Source organism: Haliotis cracherodii, unplaced genomic scaffold (genome assembly GCF_022045235.1).
Source record: "Haliotis cracherodii isolate W230 unplaced genomic scaffold, xgHalCrac1.p SCAF_1, whole genome shotgun sequence".
NCBI lineage: Eukaryota > Metazoa > Mollusca > Gastropoda > Lepetellida > Haliotidae > Haliotis > Haliotis cracherodii.
The window spans coordinates 17,342,123-17,370,065 of record NW_027266264.1 but is presented as its reverse complement, the minus strand read 5'-3'; the positions used below and the strand labels follow the sequence as shown (position 1 = coordinate 17,370,065).

Genomic DNA, 27,943 nt, shown 5'->3' with positions numbered 1-27,943 from the left:
CTGTGTTTTCTGCGCAGGATGATTTACATGTCACATGTCAAGATTTCATGCAAGCTAACGATCAGACCTGACGCTGTACATCAGTGTGAACAGGTCACTAACTTCAGGACTTCAGGAGACCCCTGATGACGTCATGTGGAGCAATTCACACCGAGGCACCACCTTTCATTGTCACCTCGATATAATAATGGGAGTGCTCATACAACACCCACGGGATGGAATCCATCACCTTTTCACCCAAACTACACGTTGACATAGCAACGATCAACCCGGAGGGACAAGTAGTCCCTCATCTTTGAGGATTGGAATTGGTGCAAACAGACCCATTGATGCGGCATACGCTCCAAATGTTCTCTACACTCCTTCAAACCACAATTTTCTGACAACACTGCCATACTTCCACATGGTCTCGATCATCATACTTCGAAGAATTATGTATGCAGCCTTGATCTACAAGATGCAGCCTACTTTCAATGGCCGTTATGTCAAGAACGCAGCAATTGGCTGGGGAGTGCACTTATTACATCCGCATGGAACCGGGTGGTTGATCTGTAAAAAACACAATCTCCACCTCAATAACTCTGTGGATTGCAACCAGATTAAACAGACAGTTAGCAATCTTCCATTTCACCATGGGCCACCAAGGCATTTGGTCCCACAGCTCCAACACAAGTTCTTAAGAACAGACAACTCAACCCTGGCCTTTTACATCAATCTCCAAGAATGACAGGATCAGCGACCCTTCTGGGATTACCATGTCAACTGTTCACATTAACAGACAGTCTCAATTTACAAATAAAAGACACATCCCGGCAGCTCTGTCTCGGCCATCCAAACCATCTCCAACAGAATGGATGCTCCATCCCTAGGCATTCCAGGGAGAATGGTTACCTGTCAATAAACCTATTTGCAACAAGGTTCAACAAACAGTTATTGCTGTTCATCTCACCAGTACCTGACCCACTAGCTTGAGCCGTTGACTCCCCGGCGATATCTTGGGAAGGGCTACACTTTTATGTGTTCCCACCACCGGCGCTAATACCGCTGATTATTCTGAAAATCAGACAGACCAACAACCTATTACTGTTTTTGATTGGAACATATCACATTCAACCTCACTAGAAGGGGATATTCTGACAGAAGCCAAGGCAGTCTCCCTAGCCCTTCGCAGATCTCTGAGGAATTTAAATGATGATAAATGGAAGAGCTGTGACCAGTTTGCGACCTATAAAGGTGTTACGACAGCCAACGCTACCCTACCACAAGTAGCAGAATTTCTTTGTCGAAGAACAAGGAATCTTAAAGGTTCAACATTAAGTACCTATCTTGTAGCGATTAGTTCCATCCTAACAATGCATAACGGAATTAAAATCACCAAAGTTCCAGAATTATACGAGATTGTACAGACTTGAAGATCAACAGATGAAATTCAGAGACCCAGTCTGGAATCTGAATGTGGTACTTAATCACCTTACCAGTGAAGCGTATGAACCCTTACAACAACCTGTTTTTGAAGATCTGACTCAAAAGACATTATTTCTACTAGCCTTAGTCACTGCAGCTAGAATGTCTGAGTTTCATGCCATTGATTTCTCTCGTACTCGATTTGACAGTGGCGAGAATGCATCAGCCAATCTCGACCTGAGATCAGATTTTATCGCCAACTATAAACTACCTGGTCAGCCAGACAGACAGTTTCATATTCTGCCACTTTCATTGATCCTAGGATCCGAGGATACTGAGGATTTATCCCTATGCCCACTCAGTCCCAGCTTTACGCATCAGCAGATCAAGCTCCAGACGACAAAAACTAAGAAAGTTATTCCTTCCTTTATCTATGAATAATACCACAGAAGCATCCTGAACAACTATTTCCTTCTGGATGCGAGCAGTAATCATCAGAGCCTACAGAGCGACAGGGATAACCACTCTCGTTACGGCGTTGTATTGAAGTCATTTGTTGGTTTCGGCATCAACGTAATGCCTTTTTCTCCCAACCATTGAGGAGGGCCGTCAGAATACCCCATCCAAGAATACCCTGTCCTTTTGGTTATGTTCCACCATTCTTCAGTCTTATGTCCATGCTTGTTTGGATCCGCACAGTGCGTCCCAACCAAATGAAATTCGGGCGTTGGCGTCCACAATGGCACTTCACATAAACTACTCCATCACAGACATCATCTGAGGTAGTTTTAATGCGGACAGACTCTACTTTCGCCAACGTCTATCTTCAAGATCTGTCCGATGAGGATGTAGAGCGAGTCTATGTGCTATGTACTCTCGTCTTTGCTCAGCAACTCGTCGCCTTGCCCCGCCCCATCGCTGTTGACACGTTGGACCGGAGCACCTCCCATTTTGGACGCCCATACCGGCACTGCATGTGTGTTCTTTCTTTCAACGGTATGATTGCATTAAACTCTGTACCAAGGTTACTACGTATCATTTCGGGTAACTACCGTTCCCGATATTTGGAGTACCTCCAGTTGCAGTGTAATTTCAGACCCAACCATACCTGTAACCAGGCATGGCGTGATGTATTAAGGGACTAGTGAAGCTGAACACATCCATGGGTTGAAGACTAAGTGGCAGTCTAGTCTATAGACTAAAATCTAGTCTCTGAAATGAACATGTCGTACATAAAAACAGTTGTTCAGTTATCTTAATAAAAATATAATAAAAAGGAGCCCAGTGCCTCTCTTCATTTTCAGAGATACTGCAGTGATCTAGACTTGCCAAACATTATAGACTTGCATGGGCTGTATTTGATATATATTTGTATCAGGGTCTGTAAGACAGACTATCTAGTCTAGTCTGTGCTCTGGCCCGACCACTCAATCGCAAATGGGGATCCTACCCACCGTCCTACCGTGGGATAATTGCATACTGTTGTGGAGGGATAAGTTAAAAAAATAGGGAATAAGAGTATTCCCCTTATTTACATACTTATCCTAACACAACAGGTCATGACTGCCCACCAGTCCATCCCCTCAACGTTTGATCCACTTGTCACCTACCTACAGGCGATTGTTGAAAAAGGTAGTGCAGGTGTATGCTGGGTGCGAGGTGGTGAAGAGTATGTTCCAGTGAGGATTGTTTTCACAATGTTCTATGCTGTTATATAGAAGGAATATTGCATACTGTTGTGTCAGGATAAGTATATAAATAAGTGGAATACTCTGATTCCCTATGTTTGTGCCTATTAACAAGTCATTCCTGCTACAGTGATTCTGACAATTTAAAGTGTATTTATTGTTCAATACTATAGTGTTTCTTTGAAAATATGTAATCAATTTGTTACCATTGTGTGAGATAGGGTGTGTGCTATGACTTGTTTCTGTTGTCCCCCTGCCGTGATATTGCTGAAATATTGCTGAATGTGGCATAAATCCAGACTCACTGAAGCGGCATTACTGGCCCATTATCTGAGGCTGTGTACCGTAATTTGCTGTACAGAGTTGCGTCCCTTGTATGCTACACAATCCAATGCATGTGAGTTCTCTCTAACAATCGCCTGATTAGGATTTGATCTATAATTACCATACCTGTCTTTGTCAATCTGTTATCACCATACCTGTCCTTGTTGGTTTCACCAATGTGGATGAAGTCAGGGACATGCATCATGTGTAGCTTTCTTCACACATCAAGCTGACACACTGTAAGATACTGAACTGTTGTTAAAAGCAGCATTTAAGGCCGTCTCACTTGCTGTTATCTCAGGTGCCGCAGTATCTGATGGAGGCAGGGTTCGAGAACATCGCCTGCACACAGCCGCGGAGGATCGCCTGCATCTCTCTGTCAAAGCGAGTTGGCTATGAGACCCTCAACGAGTATGGCTCAGCTGTAGCCTTCCAGGTAATTGATAGCCAAGAAACAATGTCACATACGTTCCCAGCTTTCTTCCAATTCAAACTTATCAACAACATTCCGTTCTTTTGCAATAGTGAAAATAGTCACCCCTAATATCCAAAGACAGCATTTTACATTTTTAGTAAGGCTTAAAAATATTGGTTCTCTGGCAATGGTGTTTGAAAATATAGTGCCAAATAAATTGTTGTGTAACCAAATAAACCAAAGACAATACTGCGACGAGATATTTTTGCGAGTTGCCGTGTTGAGATGACCCCTCGATTACCAAACAATCGACAGCTTCTCTCCGAAGCTAGTTAATCTGAGTTGGCCGGAAAATTGAATGGAAGGGATTGCGACCAATTATTAAATACGATGATTGACTCAACTCAGTGTCATGACTGTGAGTTTGAATGCAAACTATATAAGAAGACACTAATCGGTCTGTTTACACTGTCATTTGTGATGTATTGTGTGACCATTCTGCATTCATTTGTGTTTTTAAATTACTGAGTAACTTGTGGTTCTGGTTGATGATTTCAACTTTTGATGACGTGATGAATAAAGTATGTATGTATTATTTATACTAATTTTTGCGATTGAGTCTCGTTCGCAAAACTCGCAATAATAAAACGGTCGCAAAAAATTCCCTGTTTACAGTATGCTTTTTGTAAGAGGGGACTGACGGGATCGGGGGGTCATGCTCGCTGACATGGTCGATGCCCGTCATCGTATCCTAATTGCGTGGATCGATGCTCGTGATATCAATCACTGGATTGTCTGGTCCAGACTCAATTATTTTACAGACCGCTGTCATAAAGCTTGAATATTTAACTCACTCATACAAGTTGTTGGAACAGGCATTAATCCTGCTGAGACAATATCAATGAATATTTTTACCTGTAATCTCATACAAATTGCTTGATTCCAGGTGCGCTTTGAGAAAAGCAAAACAAGAGCCACTAAAATCCTCTTCCTGACAGAAGGTAAGGAAATGATGGTGATGCTGGGCTAATCAGAGGAATAGTACAGTTGTATACTTGTGTGGTCAAAGTTAGGAGAAGCAGTCATACAGCTTGTATAGAATTAAGTGTGAGTGAGTGAGTATGGGTTTTAGCAATATTCCAGCAATATCACGGTGGGGGACACCAGAAATGAACGTATAGAATTAAGAAAAAACACAATCCACTGACCACCAGGGCCAAATCGTGTTGAAAAGAAGTCGTCCTTCGCATGTTCCCCACAAAAACAAACAGGACGATATGAGTATATCAAATATTCCACCAGTCCCATTTCTTTGTTAGTGGAATGTCAGTAAGTAGATCAATAGACAGCTGCAAACAAGTATCAGACAGACAGGGTTACCCACTGGCCAACCAGGACACTGACTTTATGAGTGAGTGAGTGAGTATGGTTTTACGCCGCTTTTAGCAATATTCCAGCAATGTTACAGCGGGTGACACCAGAAATGGGCTTCACACATTGTACCCATGTAGGGAATTGAACCCGGGTCTTCAGCATGATGAGCGAACCCTTTAACCACCAGGCTACACCACCACCTCACTGACTTTATGACAGTTGACTGCTGCTTTAGTATATATTAGTGTTGCAGAGAACAGTCTAGCTGTCCCCTGAAGTACACAATTCCACAGCTTATGTTGTTGTATTTTCTGTTTCCAGGACTGCTGCTGAGACAGATGACATCTGATCCTTATCTGAAACAGTATGATGTCATTGTGATTGACGAGGTAGTGTAGAGACTCCGTGTGGAATCCCTGTGTGGGGACATTGTACTGATGGTCCATTAGTGATTAGTTGTAGTTCATAAGGTATGTCTTTGATAATAGAGCATCATGGTACCCGGACTGTTACAGAATGTTACAGTTGGGGCTGGGATGGGTCAAAATTTCCTACCCGGGTACCCACCACCCTATTACCCGACCCTATCTGGGTATCCACTGTAGATATTTAGAGATAGGTACAAACTGTCAGATTGGGAAAAGTTTGACCGTAGCCCTGGCAAAATATATTTAGATACACGTGTAAAATGATCTGGTCATGCATACACTGAAGTTTAATACATAAAGTTTTATCTTAATTCAAACGTATAAAAGTCAGAAGGAATGGGTGTATTGTCAAAAAGAAATGGGAACATACGTGACTTATAGTGTAACCATAGAGTTTTAGATAATTTTTGTCATTAAACAATATATATCATATATATATACAGGGGTCTGGGTAGTCCTGTGGGTACCCGGGTGCTACTCAGGACCCACCCGACCTGAGTACCCGAGTTACCCGTCACAGCCCTATGACAATACTATGATACTTCACGTAGTCAGGCAACTTTGTTGATGTCGCTTGAAAATTGTAGACATTCTCCATGTACTTAACATGGTTCTATTCCATAATGATTTTAACTGTTCGCATACCAGGATCCTGTTATTGTGGACATAAATCCAACATTCAAATTGATCCTGGGCCCTTTTCCACAAAGCGATCTTAGCGCTAAGATGATCGTAACTCCCATACTTTAACACAGGCCTACGGTAGGCCTCAGATCGCTTTGTGGAACGTGGCCCTGATCCTTGTGGGTATCTACAGAGGCCTGCATACCTCCAGGTATTCTCCCACATTAAGCAAACATAACTGAAATACTTTGAAAAGTGGAACAAGTCAATCACTCACTCACTCAGGGTTTCCTGGATGGTAGAGCTCCTGTCAGTGATGTAAACAGATAAGCACAAGCTAGGCTCTATTTTTCAATCTTGTATAAATGAGGTGAGGGTAACTGATGGTGTGTGTAGGTGCACGAGCGTCACATCTTCACGGACTTCCTGCTTGGTGTGCTCAAGTGCATGCTGACACAGAGGGAGGACCTCAAGCTGGTGCTCATGTCCGCCACCATCAACATCGAGCTCTTCAGCGGCTACTTCGAGAACGCCCCAGTCATACGGGTGAGGCAACTACCGTCTGGTCATTTAGTCATACCCTCGAAGCCACCTCAATAAATGTCTTGCATCAGAATTTGCTGTCCACATTAATAAGGTTCATTATCGTGTTAGGTTTGAGGGACATCTTACATGTATAATAAGTCTTTGCTGATGTATTTTGCCTATTCACTGGATCAGTTTTACAGTTTGACAACATGTTTGATTCATACACTGACATTGGCTTCTTGTCTTATTGGCTTCCTCATTATGTGTTCTCTGTCCATCCTGTTGTTAGTGTCATTACTTGACCTACTCATCTACTTCTTGTTTACACTGACGTGGCTCTGGTGACCTTCTCTGTATATCTGAGGTTGTGCCATCTGTATTTATGTGTTTATCATATGAAACAGTACAACATCAATGAATCTCACTGTGAATCTATTTGTAAAGCTAAAAAGAATAATAGTCTTGGTTCTCAGACACAGCCTGCATTATCATAAAGTCTGCAGCACGTTTCGTTTTTATTTCCTATTTAAATTTTACAACAACAAAAAAATCGTAATGCTTAAAAACAGTGAGAACTGATATAGCACACAGTTACTTCCCTTTACATGGGCACTGCTTTACTGTGTATCTCGTGTTATGGTAATGGTGGCAATAGGAGTTTGTATTCTTGTTTGTGTAGGGAGGCCTTTTCCCAGGTTAATGGTACACAACTGTTTATTCGTTTTCATACTAATTTGAACAAGCAAAAAAACAAAAACGCCACCTGTCTGCACTATATTTTCTAAAGTCGTTGCCTGAGAATTCTTTCACATTTTTAAACCTAAGATGACAGCTCTTAAGCTATATTTGACTGGTTGTTGTGCAGAATTGTAAACATGTTCAAACAGTGTTGATGGTATTGATTTATTCATGCACGTTGTATCAGCAAAGAAAGATGATATGTTGCAGGTCCCAGGGCGTCTTCATCCTATTGAGTTGGAGTACCAGCCAATCAAACGTGACGAGATGACAAGTCGTGGCGAGAAGTTGGATCCGACCCCGTACCTCCGCATAATGCAGACAATTGACCACCGGGTGAGTAGAATTTGTATGCAACCATGTACCTCCTTATGTGGGTCCAACCTCATGTCGTTGTATAGTTGGAGTGGTAAATACTGTTTTATTTAAGGTAGCACTTTATTTCCATTCTGAACATGGGATTATACAGCTTAGACGTGACGAGTAACACTCTCACAGCTCGAGTAGTAGTTCTTTTGTACATTATTTTCTCCATGTATTGCAGGTAGCCTGCTTGAATCCCCCCTCTCCATCCTTCCTCTTCCCTCTTTCCCCTTCTCTCCTCTTCCTTCCCCCTGTTATTTATGGTAGGTGACATGCTGTTATTGATGGTAGGTGACATGCTGTTATTGATGGTAGGTGTCATGCTGTTGTCAATGGTAGGTGACATGCTGTTATTGATGGTAGGTGACATAGGTGACATGCTGTTATGGATGGTAGGTGACATGCTGTTATGGATGGTAGGTGACATGCTGTTATTGATGGTAGGTGTCATGCTGTTATGGATGGTAGGTGACATGCTGTTATTGATGGTAGGTGTCATGCTGTTATTGATGGTAGCTGTCATGCTGTTATTTATGGTAGCTGTCATGCTGTTATTTAAGGTAGGTGACATGCTGTTATTGATGGTAGGTGACATGCTGTTATTGATGGTAGGTGACATAGGTGACATGCTGTTATGGATGGTAGGTGACATGCTGTTATTTAAGGTAGGTGACATGCTGTTATTGATGGTAGGTGACATGCTGTTATTGATGGTAGGTGACATAGGTGACATGCTGTTATGGATGGTAGGTGACATGCTGTTATGGATGGTAGGTGACATGCTGTTATTGATGGTAGGTGTCATGCTGTTATTGATGGTAGCTGTCATGCTGTTATTGATGGTAGGTGTCATGCTGTTATTGATGGTAGCTGTCATGCTGTTATTGATGGTAGGTGTCATGCTGTTATTGATGGTAGCTGTCATGCTGTTATTTATGGTAGCTGTCATGCTGTTATTTAAGGTAGGTGACATGCTGTTATTGATGGTAGGTGACATGCTGTTATCGATGGTATGTGACATGCTGTGACACAGAGTGGGTTGACACTGCTTCCTGTACCGCTGTTCCTGGGACTTGGTATTTGTACATACAATGGAGTTTCCTGATTGCAGTACCCAGTCACAGAGCGAGGTGATCTGCTGATATTTTTGAGTGGGATGACAGAGATTATGACTATTGTGGAGGCAGCCAATCAGTACGCTCAGCAGACCAAGAGATGGATCATCCTGCCCCTCCACAGTGCTCTGTCGGTCCAGGAGCAGGATAAGGTGAGCTATCAGAAACTGGTGCAGGGATGATGGTAGGGATGACAAATGTTGGAAAACTTACCATGGTGATGCCAATAAGAGTTGCACCACTGTTTGTATAGAAATAATGTGATAAATACAAGGCATATTTCCAGGATCCTTTGGCATGAGGACAAAACCTTTCTAGGTTCAGTAGATTTGTGGTCGAATTGTTAGGACGTAATGGAGTTACTCTGAGGATCTGATGTATTGACTACATCTGACCATGTATTGTCAAACAAGTCCCTGTGTGGCTTCCAGGGCAGAATAAAGGTCCCCAGGATCTAATATGCTGGTCTTCCTGTGTGGCTTCCAGGGCAGAATATAGATCCCCAGTATCTAATATGCTGGTCTTTCTGTGTGGCTTCCAGGGCAGAATAAAGGTCCCCTGGATCTAATATGCTGGTCTTTCTGTGTGGCTTCCAGGGCAGAATATAGATCCCCAGGATCTAATATGCTGGTCTTCCTGTGTGGCTTCCAGGGCAGAATGTAGATCCCCAGTATCTAATATGCTGGTCTTCCTGTGTGGCTTCCAGGGCAGAATATAGATCCCCAGGATCTAATGCTGGTCTTCCTTTGTGGCTTCCAGACCAGAATGTAGGTACCCAGTATCTAATGCTGGTCTTCCTGTGTGCCTTCCAGGGCGGAATGTAGGTCCCCAGTATCTAATGCTGGTCTTCCTTTGTGGCTTCCAGGCCAGAATGTAGGTCCCCAGTATCTAATGCTGGTCTTCCTGTGTGGCTTCCAGGGCAGAATGTAGGTCCCCAGGATCTAATGCCGGTCTTCCTGTGTGGCTTCCAGGGCAGAATGTAGGTCCCCAGTATCTAATGCTGGTCTTCCTTTGTGGCTTCCAGGGCAGAATGTAGGTCCCCAGTATCTAATGCTGGTCTTCCTGTGTGGCTTCCAGGGCAGAATGTAGGTCCCCAGGATCTAATGCTGGTCTTCCTCTGGGGCTTCCAGGGCCATATATCGATCCCCAGGATCTAATATGCTGGTCTTCCTGTGAGGCTTCCAGGGCCAAATATCGATCCCCATTATCTAATGCTGGTCTTCCTGTGAGGCTTCCAGGGCCAAATATCGATCCCCAGTATCTAATGCTGGTCTTCCTGTGAGGCTTCCAGGGCCAAATATCGATCCCTAGTATCTAATGCTGGTCTTCCTGTGAGGCTTCCAGGGCCGAATATGGATTCTCAGTATCTAATGCTGGTCTTCCTGTGAGGCTTTCAGGGAAGAATATCGATCCTCAGTATCTAATGCTTGTCTTCCTGTGTGGCTTCCAGGGCAGAATATAGGTCCCCAGTATTCAGTGCTTGTCCTTAGAGCCAGCCAATGAGGACTGAGTGTGACTTGGATGATGGGTCATACCTGACGGTGTGGATCGTTGCCTACACTATTAACCACTGTTGTCTTGGCTTGCTGTGATATAAGTGGAATATTTCTGACTGCTTCATGATAGTTTCACTGTTCCATGCAGGGCATATTTTGGACATATGTAAATGACGGTATACTTGCTAAAGGTGCTGATCCTCAGTGTGGCAGAAGTATTCACTGTGTGTTTTTGGCTTCAGGTGTTTGACATGTCTCCCGAGGGAGTGAGAAAGTGCATCGTATCTACGAATATCGCAGAGACGTCGGTGACCATTGACGGGGTCCGGTTCATTGTAGACTCAGGCAAGGTTAGTCCTGCACCATGACCGTGGAATATATTTATTTTATGAAAAAAATAATCTAGAAATGCATACAAAAGCAAGTCTAGCCAGTTCAAGCTAGCTCTGAAATCAGCGTAGGGAATTTTTTAAAATTTTTAGAGTGAAGAATGATATTGTGTAATATAAGATTTCAGAGACTAAATGTTAGTCTAAGGCAAGGTATGTGGCGTGTTCATGGTTGGTTGCAACACACAACTGAATCTTACGAATAATCAGTTCCATAACGCTGGATTGTCAGGGTCCAGACTACAAAGATGGGCAATTTCATAGAAACATATTAAGTTAAATAATGATCAAACCTTGGAGATGGATTGATTACACTCACTCTCTCAAATGAATCGTCTTCATTTCATGAAATGTTTTTGACTAATGAAATGATTAATACATGAAAGGCTAATGGCTGAACATATTGCACGACAGGTCAAGGAAATGAATTTTGACCCCAAGTATAAGATGCGGCGTCTTCAGGAGTTCTGGATCAGTCGAGCTAGTGCGGAACAGAGGAAGGGTCGAGCAGGTTCGTTACCATCATCTTGCCAGACTTCTCCAAGATGTGTTTGGTTGGGCACAGGTGGATCTGCTGCCTTAAGGGAGGGGTTGGGTGGGGTGGGGTGGGGGAGAAAGGCATGCAAATTTCACTGCATAGTGGTATCACTTAGTCGACTGGTCATGGGTTTGAGCAATCTCATTAAAATCAGATTTTAGTTTTCCACTACCTTTAAGCAAAGATCTGAGAACAACTCAATACAGGGCATGCCAGGAAGACCTTTCATCCGACCAATCATAGCACTGCTCTTGAATCAAGAACTTTGTCAATTTTTTTCAAAGTGTAGTCTGAAATGGAAGTCGCCAGTGTGAAACTAGTGACGTATAGCTCAAGAAACTACTTTCTGATTGGCTAATATCGACTTCTTGTTAGTCATTTCATTGGTTAATCAAAGTTTCTGAAGGATCATTCTGATGTGACCCATGTGCTAAGATCTTTGTTTGGTAGAGCTAGACCTAATATATATAATATTGATATTAATAAGATTGTGTGTTGAGTTCCTGACCTGCTCTGACTATGATCCTTGGTTTGTTGGCACAATATTGCTACAGTGGGGTAGATGTCTGCTACAGCCACTTTGGATTTTCCTGCTGCGAGTTGGCTGAAAAAACTGTTACAAAATAATACCAACACACTCACTAAATCAATAAACTACGCTGAAATGAAACAACATCTTTGTGCAAATCAGCTTCAGCATCATCAAATGACTGTTTTGATGATTTGTGAGGGAGCAAACATTATAATCATATGTAGGTATATAAGATGATCAACTGCAGGAGTCTTCACAACCTCCCATTGGCTCCCCCCAGGTAGGACCGGCCCGGGGGTGTGCTACCGCCTGTATGCCGACACCGACTACAACTCCTTCCAGGAGTATGCCACACCCGAGATACAGCGCGTCACGCTGGATACCCTCATCCTCCAGATGATGTCCCTTGGATTACCCGATGCAAGGAGGTAGGATACTTGAACAGAACTCTCCAGCTCAGTAAGGAAAATTTACGCATCAGTTAAGGCATTAAAAAAATAAAAGAATTTGTTCTCAGGCAAGGGGGTTTGAAAATATAGCACAGGTGGACCGGCTTTTTGCGGGGGGTTGTTCAAACTAGTATGTTACGAAATAAACAATTGTGTACAATCAACCTGGGAAAGGGCCTCTCTACATAACTCTATTCCTTGATGCGTAAAATACTGGAATACAGTACATGACTATCGATTGACTACCAGTGAGTGCATAATACACGCAGACAATGAGCTTCGATTATATTTCACAACACGAAGACGTTATTGTGAGCATACAACACCGGAAGAAGCATGTCAACAAATCTGTACTGAAGTACGCAAGTTTGTCCTGTTATACACTATCTGGCTATAAAAGTGTTCATTGTGTATCTGGACTTCCGTTTGTACTCCATTACCGGGTATATTACTTTTATTCAAGACTTCATTCAATTTTGTTTACATTAATTTTGGCGAAATTGTGTAAGAGCTGATCTGCAAATCACATCTACTTACCATGAACTCGCCTTGAAACGAACTTTACTCGTTAGAGATACAAAGTCTTTGGTCTTCTCATAACTGTATGGAAATTTCCTTTCAGTTGTGTTATTGGCCATGACATTAAGTATTTTTAAAACTAAATCACCCTAAGATGGGGGAGAAAATGTGTGAACAGCTGATTGCTATTTCCGGCTTATTTTACGAGACAATTACACATGTAATCTTAACCTCTGCATATGAAACATTTTCCGGCATACAGTACATAAATACCATTGAATTTGTAAATCCTTATGTCTGGTGATGTTTTATCAGAAATTTCATTATTTCATTGACCAAATTTGCAAACGGCTAAAGAAGCACACAAACTTCTATTGCCGTCATAACCATAACACACGAGATGTGCAGTAAATCTGTGCGCATGCTATATTGGATCGCATTGTTTTTAAGAATTGCGACATTTCACTACCAGGGTTGTGTGTTGAGACGCAGAATATTAAAGGATTGTTTTGTTGTTTTTTTTAAATAGAAATAAAAACGAAACTTTCGGAGGTACTAAGTAAATGTTCTGATGCTATGTTCATCATTGCCTCTAATACTCTTATATTCCCTGTCCAGTGTTGCATCCCTTGGGCATGCAAGAAACCTTTGACTGTGGGTTCAAATCCCGGTTCGCCCCGATTGTTTCTAGGTTTCACAGCACCATAACTATGCTTTTGGGTTTCACCAAAGTGGGTTTGCCCCGATTATGTTTCTAGGTTTGTCAGCACCATACCCGTAATCGTGGGTTTCACCGACTGGTAAACGTCTGAGACTCGCATCACTTCGGGCTTTCCTTCCACATTAAGCTGACACGCCGTGATATAACTGTAATATTGTTAAAAGCGGTGTTAAACCTAACTCACTCACTCACCAAAGTGGTAAAAGCCTGAGGCCAGCATCACTTCGGGCTTTCCTCCCACACCAAGCTGACACCCAGTTATATAACTGGAATACTGTTAAAAGCGGTGTTAAACCCAACTCACTCACTCACTCTACAACTCCGATGGCAGCAGATAGTGTGGCCATTTGTCCACCATCTCCATGTTGTCAGCATCTTTTTTTTAAATTTATTGTTGTAGAGTAATACAGTATTCCGTCAAAACATATTTCGGATTGCATAGAATGACACAATACACTCTTTAATAATTTAAAGGTTTTGAAACAAACATTGTCACATTCCAAACCAAAAAGTTTGCAGCACGCAATCAGACTCAAACATAGCATGTATCAACAGAGAGCTAAATGCTGACATTAAAAGTGATGACTTTTTGTTGGAAGTTATTTTTATCATCCTTTTTTATATAGCAATATATTTGAATATATGTTTTTAAGTAGTTTCAAAAGCATATCTATTTTCAGTTTGACTCCTTTGATTTTACATACGCGATTATGCCTTTTTCCCAATAAAAGTATATGATTGATTAAAGTATCAGAGTTGTTAGAACCAAACCAAATAAGATATTTTGTCAATTTATATTTTTGTGCAAGATAAATATTGGGCCAAAGTTTGAAATCATTCCAAAATTGTTTAGTTTCATTACATTGCCAAAAGACTGGCTGATGTCTTCACTGACAGCATTACAAAAGCTACACACACTGTTGTCTATAAGATTCATTGTTAATAGTTCCTTCATTGTGTAGATAATTCCATGTAGAAATTGGTATTGAAAATCTAAAAGTTTTACATCCTTCAGTTTACATCTATAAACAGTAAATATCTATTTCTAATTAAACTCAGTCAAGAATTTATTGCTATTTATCACAAACTTTAAGATTATATTCATTTAACATTTATCATAAAAGATTCTAACACTTGTAACAGGTTTCATCAGATCACTTATTATATATTATATATCAATTATTTACATACAATTTCTATAAATATATATAGTCTAACATGGTACCTTTTATCGGATATTTTAGTATCAGTTCTTCAAATGACGTCAATCTGTTTTCATTGTATAAATCTTTAATTTAGTAAATTCCAATATTAGCCCATTGCTTTGTGTAGAATGTTGCTTGTTTGAAGTTGTGATTAGGTCATAATGGGTGGGACAAAATGTCTTCTATATTATCATAATAATATTATTTTTTCGAGTTGTTCCAAGCTTTCAATAGATCTTTCCAGTAGGGGCTTTTAACCTGAGATTGCTTGTCAACATTAGCAGCCAAAGAGAGGATGTCTTTAATTGGGATATTACAAGGGTTACTATATGTTGTTATTTTACAATATAATCTGAGCGCAGATAGTTTTAGTCCGTCAATATGGGCTCTAATGTTAATCATGCGTAATCCACATTCCTCATATTTTCTCATCAAGGGGTCCTTTTGATTTTGTCTTTTTTATTGTTCCATATAAAGTTGTAAAATGTTTTGTCAACTGATAAGACAAAGTCAACAGGAGGGTTTGGTAGGGTCTCCTTGTCGACAGCCTCTTTCATTTGTAAACGATTCTGACAGATGTCCATTTTGTATTATGCTTGATTTTGTATTGTAAGTTATCATTTCTGGTCCAAATCCATATTTTTTAAAACTTTGTTTATAAATTGTTTTGATACTGCATCAAATGCCTTTTCTAAATTAATCAGCAGAAGTAATCCTGGTTTATTTTGTCTTTTTGATTCAAAGATAATATCGTATGACAACCTTGTATTTTCTGTAATAGATACTCCTGGAATAAATACTGTTTGTTTATTATGAATGAGCAATTCCAATGTTGATTTTATACGGCTTGCAATACAAGTACTGATTATGTTATAGAGTGCATTCAATAAAGTTATTGGTCTCCAGTTTTTTATCTATGCCCTGTCTTTATTTGTATATTTATTTTGGTATACAAGTTATAACTCCTCTTTTCATTGTCAAGCTCATTTTGTAATTAGCAGAAGTGCTTTTTACAAATCTATATCCAGAATTTTAGTTCTTTCCAGAAAAACTTAAAAAATTCTTCTTAAAAAAAATGTTCTTAATGCAATTGAAATTTTTCAAGCTCAATTTCTCTTTCTGATAATTTTTATATTTGGTTGTCTGATGTTGGAGTCTTTAAATGTGTTCAATTTTTGTAATTTCTGTCATCGTGGTCATTGCTATCAGATGTATGTTATTTTTAATAAAAGTTTCTTAACTCATCCAAATTACGATTGCCGCCTGTTATAACTGTATCACCTTCAATTATAACTTTATTTATTTATTTACTGACATTTTCTATTTTCTATGTGGCAAAAATAATTTGTTGGCTTTTCTCCTTCCTCATACCATTGGGGGCGGTCGGGTAGCCTAGTGGGTAAAGTTTTCGCTCGTCACGCCAAAGACCCGGGTTCGATTCCCGACATGGGTACAATGTGTGAAGCCCATTTCTGGTGTCCCCCGCCGTGATATTGCTGCCATATTGCTAAAAGCGGCGTAAAACCATACTCACTCACTCACTCATACCATTGCATTCTATTTAAATTTGAATTCCTCTTATTTCCTCTTCTTTTATATGTTTCATATCTAATTTGTATTTTGATAATTCTGATACATGTTTTTTCATCTATTTGTTGAAATTTCGCCTTATGTCATCTTCTGAGTCATTTATCTTACGTTCTAATTCTTTTGCACTACAAAGTTTGATATTAAAAAAATATGTTTTGAACTTTTTTGTGTGACCTACAACTTGAAAGCTATTTTATGGTTTCTTTTCCAATTAGGGGAACAGTTTTTATACCAATAGGAGAGGTGCAGTGCAAAGTTTGATTTTGATATGTGTATTTCCTGATTTAAAAAATAAATAAATTATGTTTTGAACTTAGAAATATGTTGGCGTCAAAGTCGGGGACGTTAGTGAGCCCTGCTCAATTTTGGCCTTGTTACATTTACATGAAGTAACATTTTGGTGTACATTCTTACACTGTTATCAAGCTAGTAGTTTGTTACTCGATAACAAGTGGCACACAGATAACTGGATGAACTGTATAGGATGGCTAGGGAACTTTTGTGGTGGTCTGAGAGGGCTGATTTGCTGTCTGCTTTGGCTGTTGAAGTTTTGTGTTCACCGAAGTATATACTGGGTGCACTCTTGTAATAGAACTCCTTCTTTTCAGATTCCCTTTTATTGAGGCTCCAGAGATGTCAAGCATTGAGACTTCCATAGCTTTCCTCAAGGAGCAGGTACATGAAAACTATCAGTGGTAGAGACTGACTGTTTTAGTCCACTAGTCCTTATAATGTTAACATATAGCAAAAACCCCCCCAAAAGGCAAATTTCTACTAGTCCTTATGATACCTTAACTGTTGGGCAGGCTGGCAAGGACTAAAGGACAAGTGCCAATTTCTAACGCTGACTATGCCTAATTGAGAGATTTATCAGGACTGGCTTAGACACCAATATTTTCGGCCCAAAGTCATCAAATGTCAGCGAAAATTTCCAAATTGGAGTTACAAATTACCCAGTTCCTGTTATATTGTAGTAACTAATGTTACGGCTTTACAAATTACCCAGTTCATGTTATATTGTAGTAACTAATGTTATGGCTTTACAAATTACCCAGTTCCTGTTATATTGTAGTAACTAATGTTACGGCTTTACAAATTACCCAGTTCCTGTTATATTGTAGCATCTAATGTTATGGCTTTACAAATTACCCAGTTCCTGTTATATTGTAGTAACTAATGTAATGGCTTTACAAATTACCCAGTTCCTGTTATATTGTAGTAACTAATGTTACGGCTTTACAAATTACCCAGTTCCTGTTATATTGTAGTAACTAATGTTACAGCTTTACAAATTACCCAGTTCCTGTTATATTGTAGTAACTAATGTTACGGCTTTACAAATTACCAAGTTCCTGTTATATTGTAGTAACTAATGTTACAGCTTTACAAATTACCCAGTTCCTGTTATATTGTAGTAACTAATGTTACAGCTTTACAAATTACCAAGTTCCTGTTATATTGTAGTAACTAATGTTACAGCTTTACAAATTACCCAGTTCCTGTTATATTGTAGTAACTAATGTTACGGCTTTACAAATTACCCAGTTCCTGTTATATTGTAGTAACTAATGTTACGGCTTTACAAATTACCCAGTTCCTGTTATATTGTAGTAACTAATGTTACGGCTTTACAAATTACCCAGTTCCTGTTATATTGTAGTAACTAATGTTACAGCTTTACAAATTACCCAGTTCCTGTTATATTGTAGTAACTAATGTTATGGCTTTACAAATTACCCAGTTCCTGTTATATTGTAGTAACTAATGTTACAGCTTTACAAATTACCCAGTTCCTGTTATATTGTAGTAACTAATGTTACAGCTTTACAAATTACCCAGTTCCTGTTATATTGTAGTAACTAATGTTACGGCTTTACAAATTACCCAGTTCCTGTTTTATTGTAGTAACTAATGTTACAGCTTTACAAATTACCCAGTTCCTGTTATATTGTAGTAACTAATGTTACAGCTTTACAAATTACCCAGTTCCTGTTATATTGTAGTAACTAATGTTACAGCTTTACAAATTACCCAGTTCCTGTTATATTGTAGTAACTAATGTTACGGCTTTGTAGAAGTGACATGTATTGCAATGACCAATATGAGCAACACAGCGATATTTCCCAAAATTGCCTGCCAGGGGCACTTTCGGTAGATTGAAATCCTGGAGAAATCCCTGAATTTTGATACTGACAGTCTCATTGCTAAATTCAGAATTACGCATTCAAGGACTCGGGTACAAGCCCACAATCCAATGGAATTGGAACTAGACATTTGACTCCTATATCTGTTCACAAAGTAACTTACCCATGAAACCAGGATATTAATGCCCCAAATATGTTTATTGGATAATTGTGAGTCTTCTAAAATGGTGACTTTCCTTGTTTTTCTTGTCAAATAGGTCAAAGTAAAACTATCGTAATGTTTGACCTTTTGTAAGAGGCGACTGATGGGATCGGGTGGTCGGACTCGCTGACTTGGTTAATGGATGTCATAGTATCCCGATTATCACTGGATTGTCTGGTCTAGACTTGATTATTTACAGACCGCCATCATATAGCTTGAATATTGCTGAGTGCGGTGTTAAGCAACAAACAAACAAATAAACAAACCAACAATCCTCCATAAATTAAAAAAATATTGAAGTCAAGTATTATGCATGTAGAAAAGACACTTAAAGTATCCTTACTAAAATTCCTCCATGAATATAATATAATGAGCAGAGAATCAGACAGCCATTATAACATGTTTGTATAGATTACTCATCATATCATACATGAAATATTCACATGTTAATGTTCGTGTTGATATTCTTGCATGTTGCGAGTTAGTAGATCTTTACAAATGGAGAAGGAGTTTTGGTATATTCCACTGCCGTATGGCTGTGCAGAATTCAGAACTGCTCTGCCAGAATTCGTTTTCCTGCATCAACACCCAATTATCCTTAATCATTACATAAGCATGACAAAGTCTTGTCACAATGGTGGTACCACTTATGACATGGAACCTGACATGCATGACATCTTGGCTGAGGTCATGGGGGTCAGAGGTCACGTTAGAGAACCACCTGAAGCCTCGAAATATTCATTCCAGTTGATGACGCTGCTGGATTCAATTGCAGCATGTCGGTTATTGTTTACAGTGTTATACACAGATAGAGATATAGTACCACATGTGACATGCTTCATCTTGGAGTTCTTAGTTCTTAGATGGTAACTTGGTACACTTGCCATAGTCCCCCTCCCCCCCCACCCCACCCCACCCCCGACCCCCATATAGAGTTGCATGAGTGGCCCAATGGCCTCCCAGTTCATTGTGTAGAGCTGCATGAGTGCAGCAATGGCCTCCCAGTTCATTGTGTAGAGTTGCATGAGTGGCCCAATGGCCTCCCAGTTCATTGTGTAGAGCTGCATGAGTGCACCAATGGCCTCCCAGTTCATTGTGTAGAGCTGCATGAGTGCACCAATGGCCTCCCAGTTCATTGTGTAGAGTTGCATGAGTGGACCAATGGCCTCCCAGTTCACTGTGTAGAGATGCATGAATTGCCCAATGGCCTCCCAGTTCATTGTGTAGAGCTGCATGAGTGGCCCAATGGCCTCCCAGTTCACTGTGTAGAGTTGCATGAGTGGACCAATGGCCTCCCAGTTCACAATCTCATTAAAATCAGATCTTATTTTTCGCTACCGCTAACCAAAGATCTGAGGACATCCCATTTAGGTCACGTCGGAATGATCTTTCGCGAACATTGACCGACCAATGAAATGACTGACAAGAAATCGACATTTGCCAATCAGAAGGCAGCTATCTCTAGCTTTACGGCACACTTCGAAACATATTTTGACGTATTCTCGATTAAAAAAAATTAAAACTGACCAAAACAACATTATGGAATGACTTATAGATGACCTAAATTGTATGGATATAATCATTAAACCCGTAACTGTTGTTTGGAATACCCTCTGTTAAATATTTCGAGGATGCATGATTAGAAAACACATTTTGACTGTCACTTTCAGGATCTGGTAAGCGACGCTCTGATTGGTTGGATGAAAGGTCGTGCTGACGTGACCCATAATATGATGTCCTCAGATCTTTGTTTAGCGGTAGCGAGAACTAAGATCTGATTTTAATGAGATTGCCCAGTTCATTGTGTAGAGTTGCATGAGTGGACCAATGGCCTCCCAGTTCACTGTGTAGAGTTGCATGAGTGGCTCAATGGCCTCCCAGTTCATTTTGTAGGGTTGCATGAGTGGCTCAATGGCCTCCTGGTTCATTGTGTAGAGTTGCATGAATGGCCCAATGGCCTCACTGTTCATTGTGTAGAGTTGCATGAGTGGCTCAATGGCCTCCCAGTTCATTGTGTAGGGTTGCATGAGTGGACCAATGGCCTCCCAGTTCACTGTGTAGAGTTCCATGAGTGGCTCAATGGCCTCACAGTTCATTGTGTAGAGTTGCATGAGTGGCCCAATGGCCTCCCAGTTCATTGTGTAGAGTTGCATGAGTGGCCCAATGGCCTCCCAGTTCACTGTGTAGAGTTGTATGAATGGCCCAGTGGCCTCCCAGTTCATTGTGTAGAGTTGCATGAGTTGACCAATGGCCTCCCGGTTCATTGTGTAGAGTTGCATGAATTGCCCAATGGCCTCCCAGTTCATTGTGTAGAGTTGCATGAGTTGACCAATGACCTCCCAGTTCATTGTGTAGAGTTGCATGAGTGGACCAATGGCCTCCCAGTTCATTGTGTAGAGTTGCATGAGTGGACCAATGGCCTCCCAGTTCACTGTGTAGAGATGCATGAATTGCCCAATGGCCTCCCAGTTCACTGTGTAGAGTTGTATGAATGGCCCAGTGGCCTCCCAGTTCATTGTGTAGAGTTGCATGAATTGCCCAATGGCCTCCCAGTTCATTGTGTAGAGTTCCATGAGTGGCCCAATGGCCTCCCAGTTCACTTTGTAGAGGTGCATGAGTGGACCAATAGCCTCCCAGTTCATTGTGTAGAGTTGCATGAGTGGCCCAATGGCCTCCCAGTTCATTGTGTGGAGTTGCATGAATTGCCTAATGGCCTCCCAGTTCACTGTGTAGAGTTGCATGAGTGGCCCAATGGCCTCCCAGTTCATTGTGTAGAGCTCCATGAGTGGCCCAATGGCCTCCCAGTTCATTGTGTAGAGTTGCATGAGTGGCCCAATGGCCTCCCAGTTCACTGTGTAGAGTTGCATGAGTGGCTCACTGTCCTTCCAGTGTCTTGATTCAGTGTCACACCTCATGTATATATAAAGATACACTCTGACTGCAGGGGGCTCTGACTGACGATGAGGCTTTGACTCCTACTGGACAGATGTTATCGCGGCTACCAGTGGACGTTGTCATCGGCAAGATGCTCATCATGGGCTCCATCTTCCATGTGAGTCTTTGTCTGTTTTAAATGTAAAAGGACATCTTCCATGTGAGTCTTTGTCTGTTGTAAATGTACATGACATATTCCCTTTGTCTGTTGTAAATGTACATGACATCTTCCATGTGAGTCTCTGTCTGTTGTAAATGTAAACCATAAACACAAGATGTGTCAATTTTACCATAAAAGATTAACTTGAAATGTTCATGACAAGGCTGTTCTTGTTGAAATGTTCATGACAAGGCTGTTCTTGTTGAAATGTTCATGACAAGGCTGTTCTTGTTGAAATGTTCATGACTAGGCTGTTCTTGTTGAAATGTTCATGACAAGGCTGTTCTTGTTGAAATGTTCATGACAAGGTTGTTCTTGTTGAAATGTTCATGACAAGGCTGTTCTTGTTGAAATGTTCATGACAAGACTGTTCTTGTTGAAATGTTCATGACAAGGCTGTTCTTGTTGAAATGTTCATGGCAAGGCTGTTCTTGTTGAAATGGCACATGAACCACTGATGATGGAAAGCATAGAATTCCTTTGAATACCTAACCTCTTTTACATCATAGCCGGAACGCCTCCCTGGTCTAGTGGTAGAGGGTCCACCTTGAGAGCCGAAGGTCCGGAGGTCAATACCCTGGCCACGTCATACCATAAGACGTTAAAAGATTGTACTTGTTGTTACCCTGTCTGGCGCTTGGCATTAAGGGGCTAAAACAAGGACTCGTCGGCGCGTAGTCAGTATAATGTCTGAGTGGGGTATTCATGTTGAACTGCAGCATGGTATCTCAGTCGGCTAGCACTATAAATTGGCATCAGTCGGGACTAGTACAAGCAGCCACACACACACACACAGAGAAATTCCTTTTCACTGCCAATATATCTAATAGTTGTGATGCAAACTCTCTCCTCCCCACTGCAAGGGATCGCCGTCACCCTTAGAAAGGGGAGATCTATCTGTCCGAGCAACCCGCAAAAGGATAAGGAGCAGGTGTACCTCGCTGGATGTCGATCCACCGATGTGTGTCCAGGCCTGTCGGGTAGACTGGTTGTCTTCAACATACTACATTTGGTTTTAAAAAGGGGGATGTCCAGAACCCCGGGATCCGTTCTCTGGATTCACCTATGTCCTTCACATACCGTGTCAAGAGCATCCTGGAGCCGCTGAAGAGAGGAATGCTGTCACAGCCCATCACAGCCCCAAAGTTCTTCAACGGAAGACTACACTCCTTCCATGACGAGGTTGCTCGGTCTACTAAAAAGTTCAAGAACACTGCCATCAGCCTGGCTTCGTGGATAGAGAGATGTCCAGCAGATTATCAAGTTCAGCCAGATCCCCCCAAGTGAAGACATGTGTCATAAGGGCAGGACTCGTTTCATGTCCCAGCCTGGAAAGACAGATCAGAACTACACCAAGAGTAAGCAGCCCAGCGTGGCGGAGGCCGAGGTAGAGGCGGTCCTAGAGGAAGCCCCTGTTGAACATCAATCGTCTCACGTTCAACATTTTTCTCCAAATCCTGTTGACCTTGCTTTTCACACGGACATCGATTGCAGACTGTTGCTGTTCAACCCAATGCCAACCCCGGGGATGTATCATGCGGTATGCAGTAAACTGGAAGTCATCACTGACACACCGTCAAAACCTTTAGGTCTAACCACGGCATCAGGTTTGCTTATTTAAAGCTAGTAAGACTGTATGGCTATTTACACTACTTCATCAGGCTGATCAGGAGAAGTCGCAAATATAGCAAGTCTTCCTCATTCAACTACTCTCGTATCGGGGCTTCCTGGTTGTCCCTGACAACCTGAGTTAGTACCCACTCAAGACATCAACCGTGCCTACTATGCTGATTTGCTTCATTGCCTGAGAGATTCTATCAAAGAAACGCTTCAAGGAATGTTGACTGCTTGAGTTCTACTACTTCACGACAATGCCTCTTCTCACATCTCTCAACTGGCAAGGGCTGCTGTGCAACAATGTGGGTTTGAAGAGCTTCCTCACCCTCCATACTCGCCAGACCTGGCACAAAGTGATTTCCACCTGTTTCCTAAACTGAAAGACAACCTTCGTGGAAAATGGTATGACAATAACGATGACGTCAAAGCTGCCATGAATGGGTTTCTCAGGGTGGCTTCAGAAAACTTCTTCCTGACTGGAAATGAAAAGCTTCACTATTGATATGAGAAGTGTATTGAAAAGCAGGGAGGTTATGTTGAACAATAAAATTGAAAACACTTTCACAGTTTTGGTTTTGTTTGTTAAGCTTAGAACTTTTTGACCAGCCCTGGTATGTTGGTGAGATGTATGGGGATTTTCTCACATGATAGTTTCACATTGTGCAAATCTATACATCTTCAAGTATGTGGCCTATTAGGCACTGGAAGATAACCAATGTATAAGACATGCCTTGGAGATTATATTGGGTACTGGAAGATATCCTATGTATAATACATGCCTTTGAGATTATATTGGGTACTGGAAGATATCCTATGTATAATATATGTCTTGGGTATTGGCTTGCTGAGACTTTGATCCACCTGGATGCAGGTCCCCTTACTGTATCAGAAGATGGTGCTGCCTGCTCTTTATGATAACCTTCCTAATTGGGCTAGTCATCTCAGACGTATATTATTTAGATATGGATTTGGTTACCTATGGGTATAACAGAAAGTTGGTGACAATGTTTTATTCAAATGGCTTTGTGACCGATTTGGGACAAACATTGTCTGAATGAAGCTCAATTCCAAAGGTTAAGTATCTTGTAGCCATGACATGTATATGTCTAGAATCACTTAATTGCCATTATTTATAACATGCCAATCCCAATTGTTAATCCCCATTGTATTGTACTATAATGGGCATTGAATTTGAGCATGAGTTTTGTAGTAATGTTTTATGCTTCAAACTAAAGTGGCCTAGTGGTTAAAGCGTTCGCCCGTCACGCCGAAGACCCGGGTTCGAATCCTGACATGGGTACAATGTGTGAAGCCCATTTCTGGTGTCCCCCTCCGTGATATTGCTGGAATATTGCTAAAAGCTGCGTAAAACCAAACTCACTCACTCACTATTACCTGGGGCTAATCATCTAAAACAATAGACATCACCAACCACCTAATTGTGTAACAAGTAATTTTTCTTCTCTTCTTCTCTTTTCAGGTGTGTGTTTTTTTCGTTTGAACTTGTAAACCAAATATAAAAATATATAAGGACTAAGCAGATATTAATAGATATTAAATAGAACATCACTGAATCAATTTTTCAGATAAAAGCATTAATTGTTTGCAGTATGCAAAATTAAGGGATCCTTATTGTTTGCTCCTGTAGTTCATGGACCTAGGGAACCCCTCAACCTAAAATATTCAGCATAAGAGTTATGTCCCTTGGCTTTCAGTGGTGAATGTTTGTGGACAATGTGTATTGAAATATCCATGGTTAAGATGTATACATTCCGTTAGGTTTATGAACAAACAATGGTGTGTCATCATTAAATGGCATCAGGATGTAGGCTATGTGTAATGAGTCCACTCATCACTACACCATATTTTGGGGCATGGTTCGCCCAGTCGTCTAAGGCGCCGTAATTCGCTTTGCAGAGTTGTGTCCCTTGGCTATGCCAGAAACCTATGATTGTGGGTTCGAATCCCGATTCGCCCCGATTGTGTTTCTAGGTTTGTCAGCACCATACCCGTGCTCGTGGGTTTAACAGAAATGGTAAACGTCTAAGACCTGCATCACTTCGGGCTTTCCTCCCACATTGACACGCAGTGATATGACAGGAATACTGTTAAAAGCAGCATTAAACACATTCACTCACTCACTCTACGCTTTATTTACAGTGTCATGTAGCCAGCTTAGTGTGTCCCGGCACAGATGAAGATGTACACAGTTCATGAGTCTGCTGTTTCATCCAGTAGATAGCTCACCCTCCTCCGTTTTATATCATTGAGAAGCATGTATGCACAGCCTTGAATACTGCAGTGAACATGTCACCATCATGGTAGTCATTACGAGTTATACGTGTATATATCAATGTCAGCTTCAGAGTGTGCTTAACTTCAGCCGTTTGATATAACCCCCCTCTTTTCTGTTAATAAATAGAACTGTCATAGTGAGGTGGGTGAACATTCTGTTCAATAAAACAACGGTCATAATCTTCTGTTTATTCATCCCCCAGATGATAGACCCAGTGCTGACGATCGCGGCTGCCATGAGTGTACAGTCTCCGTTCACTATGAAGGCCCACCAAGACAGAGATGCTATTGTAAGTATTGTGGCTCAACCTGTAACCACAACGCATTCCAAATTAATAAATGACACAAGTGTGTGACTGTGGCCACTCGTCAGAGGCCAAAGTCTGTAATATTTTGGTAGAGTAAGATGAACTAATAGTAGTCCACATGTTGAGACAATTCTACTGAAGAAGTCTCCTAAAGAGACACGGCATGGAAAAATAAGTCTCATTAATCAACACAAGATAATCTGACATTCGGCTTTCTCCGACACTAGTGTTGTGAACTGATTAAATCAGTGCTATTTAGACCCGTTAATCCTATAGTCTCTCACCCCGGCTCCAACACACCTAATTTGCAATGAATTACTGAAATCACTCATTAATCAGTCTCATTAATCCGACAGTGTTCAGCGTACTCAATGGTCATCTGCCCGCAAGTACTCAGCCCAGTGTTTTGATCTGAAGAGATAAACTTGCTCAACAGTAAACAATTAATGCTTTAAATGAACAATACAGGATTAATCACAGGCTTAGATTACCTCAGTCTCATGAAAATCATATATAAGTTCTCGCTACCGCTGAGGGCATCCCATTACAGGTCACGTCAGAACGTCCTTTCACAAACTTCGACTGACAAATGAAATGACTAACAGGAAGTCGACATAAGTCACTGATAAAGCAGCTTTCTTGAGCTTTACGACACTAGTTTCAACCTTGCAACTTCCATTCTAGACTATGCTTTTTGAATCTGTCATACAGTCCGTAACAACAGTTTGGTGTTAAGCTTCAGAGGTTGCATGATTAGATAACATATTCCGCTAACAGTACAACATAACAATATGATTTTTTCCTTTATCATATTTTTATAACATGTTTGAATCGTTATCTGTTGTGTAGTTGTTCGACCTTGATGCTTCTTAATTTTGTTTATCTGACATACTCAGTAATCCAACATTATCATGTCTGATTATTGTAAGTTGTGTGGGATGTGGAATGTTCACTGTGGCCGTCTGTCTGTTGTGTGGGATGTGGAATGTTCACTGTGGCTGTCTGTCTGTTGTGTGGGATGTGGAATGTTCATAATGAGAGTCTGTCTGTTGTGTGGGATGTGGAATGTTCATAATGAGAGTCTGTCTGTTGTGTAGGATGTGGAATGTTCATAATGAGAGTCTGTCTGTTGTGTGGGATGTGGAATGTTCATAATGAGAGTCTGTTGTGTGGGATGTGGAATGTTTACTGTGTCTGTCTGTAATAACTTTCACCTGAAGACTTGGCAAAAGGTACTTCAGTAAGACATAATAAAATCATCCTCAAAGCATTATCCAAACTGTTATACCTAGAAAACTTGAAGTGACGGTTGTAATGTTCTAGCATTCTAAAGTATGTAGTGTTCTGCCTGAAATATTTTTCATCCATAGCGATGCATTCATCAGTTAAATCAGGGACTAACATAGATTTGTTACTGCTGGCAGACCGATGTGGAGAAAGGATTTTAAAATGTCATTGTGGAGTTTGACCTAATTTTTGGTTTGTCCTCCAGGCAGCCCGGAAGCCCCTGGAGTCGGATCACGGAGACCCCTTCACACTGCTCAATGCTGCAGATGAATGGATACAGGTACACATTGCTTACCATTGCTTACCATTGCTTACCATTGCTTACTGCTTCAATGATTGGCAAAGTCGCACAATTGCAGAATTCACATTAACTTAATCATGATCACTGATTTTACACGAGTTCTGCATAAAAGAAAATCATCAAACCAACATTTGAAATTTCACAGATATTTGTACTTACTAAAACAATATTCACTTTGTTACTGCTGACTGTCATTAGTAAAGAAATCGTGAAGGCTAGCTAGATGTTATGTTTACTTTGAAAATAAAAGTGTAT

The 27,943-nt window shown here is 40.9% G+C and overlaps 1 protein-coding gene across 1 annotated transcript in view; it reads left to right on the top strand.

The window, feature by feature from the left end:
• The window catches only part of LOC139461113 (probable ATP-dependent RNA helicase DHX34), a 60,590-nt gene that overhangs the window by 8,618 nt on the left and 24,029 nt on the right, over positions 1-27,943 (top strand). Inside the window, exons 6-18 of the mRNA XM_071242654.1 lie at positions 3,718-3,852; positions 4,778-4,832; positions 5,527-5,594; positions 6,654-6,803; positions 7,734-7,859; positions 8,998-9,153; positions 10,740-10,847; positions 11,301-11,397; positions 12,237-12,384; positions 17,049-17,115; positions 21,731-21,838; positions 25,996-26,082; positions 27,593-27,667. Coding sequence (XP_071098755.1) covers positions 3,718-3,852; positions 4,778-4,832; positions 5,527-5,594; positions 6,654-6,803; positions 7,734-7,859; positions 8,998-9,153; positions 10,740-10,847; positions 11,301-11,397; positions 12,237-12,384; positions 17,049-17,115; positions 21,731-21,838; positions 25,996-26,082; positions 27,593-27,667 — 1,380 coding nt within the window. The remainder of the gene's footprint in view (positions 1-3,717; positions 3,853-4,777; positions 4,833-5,526; positions 5,595-6,653; positions 6,804-7,733; positions 7,860-8,997; positions 9,154-10,739; positions 10,848-11,300; positions 11,398-12,236; positions 12,385-17,048; positions 17,116-21,730; positions 21,839-25,995; positions 26,083-27,592; positions 27,668-27,943) is intronic.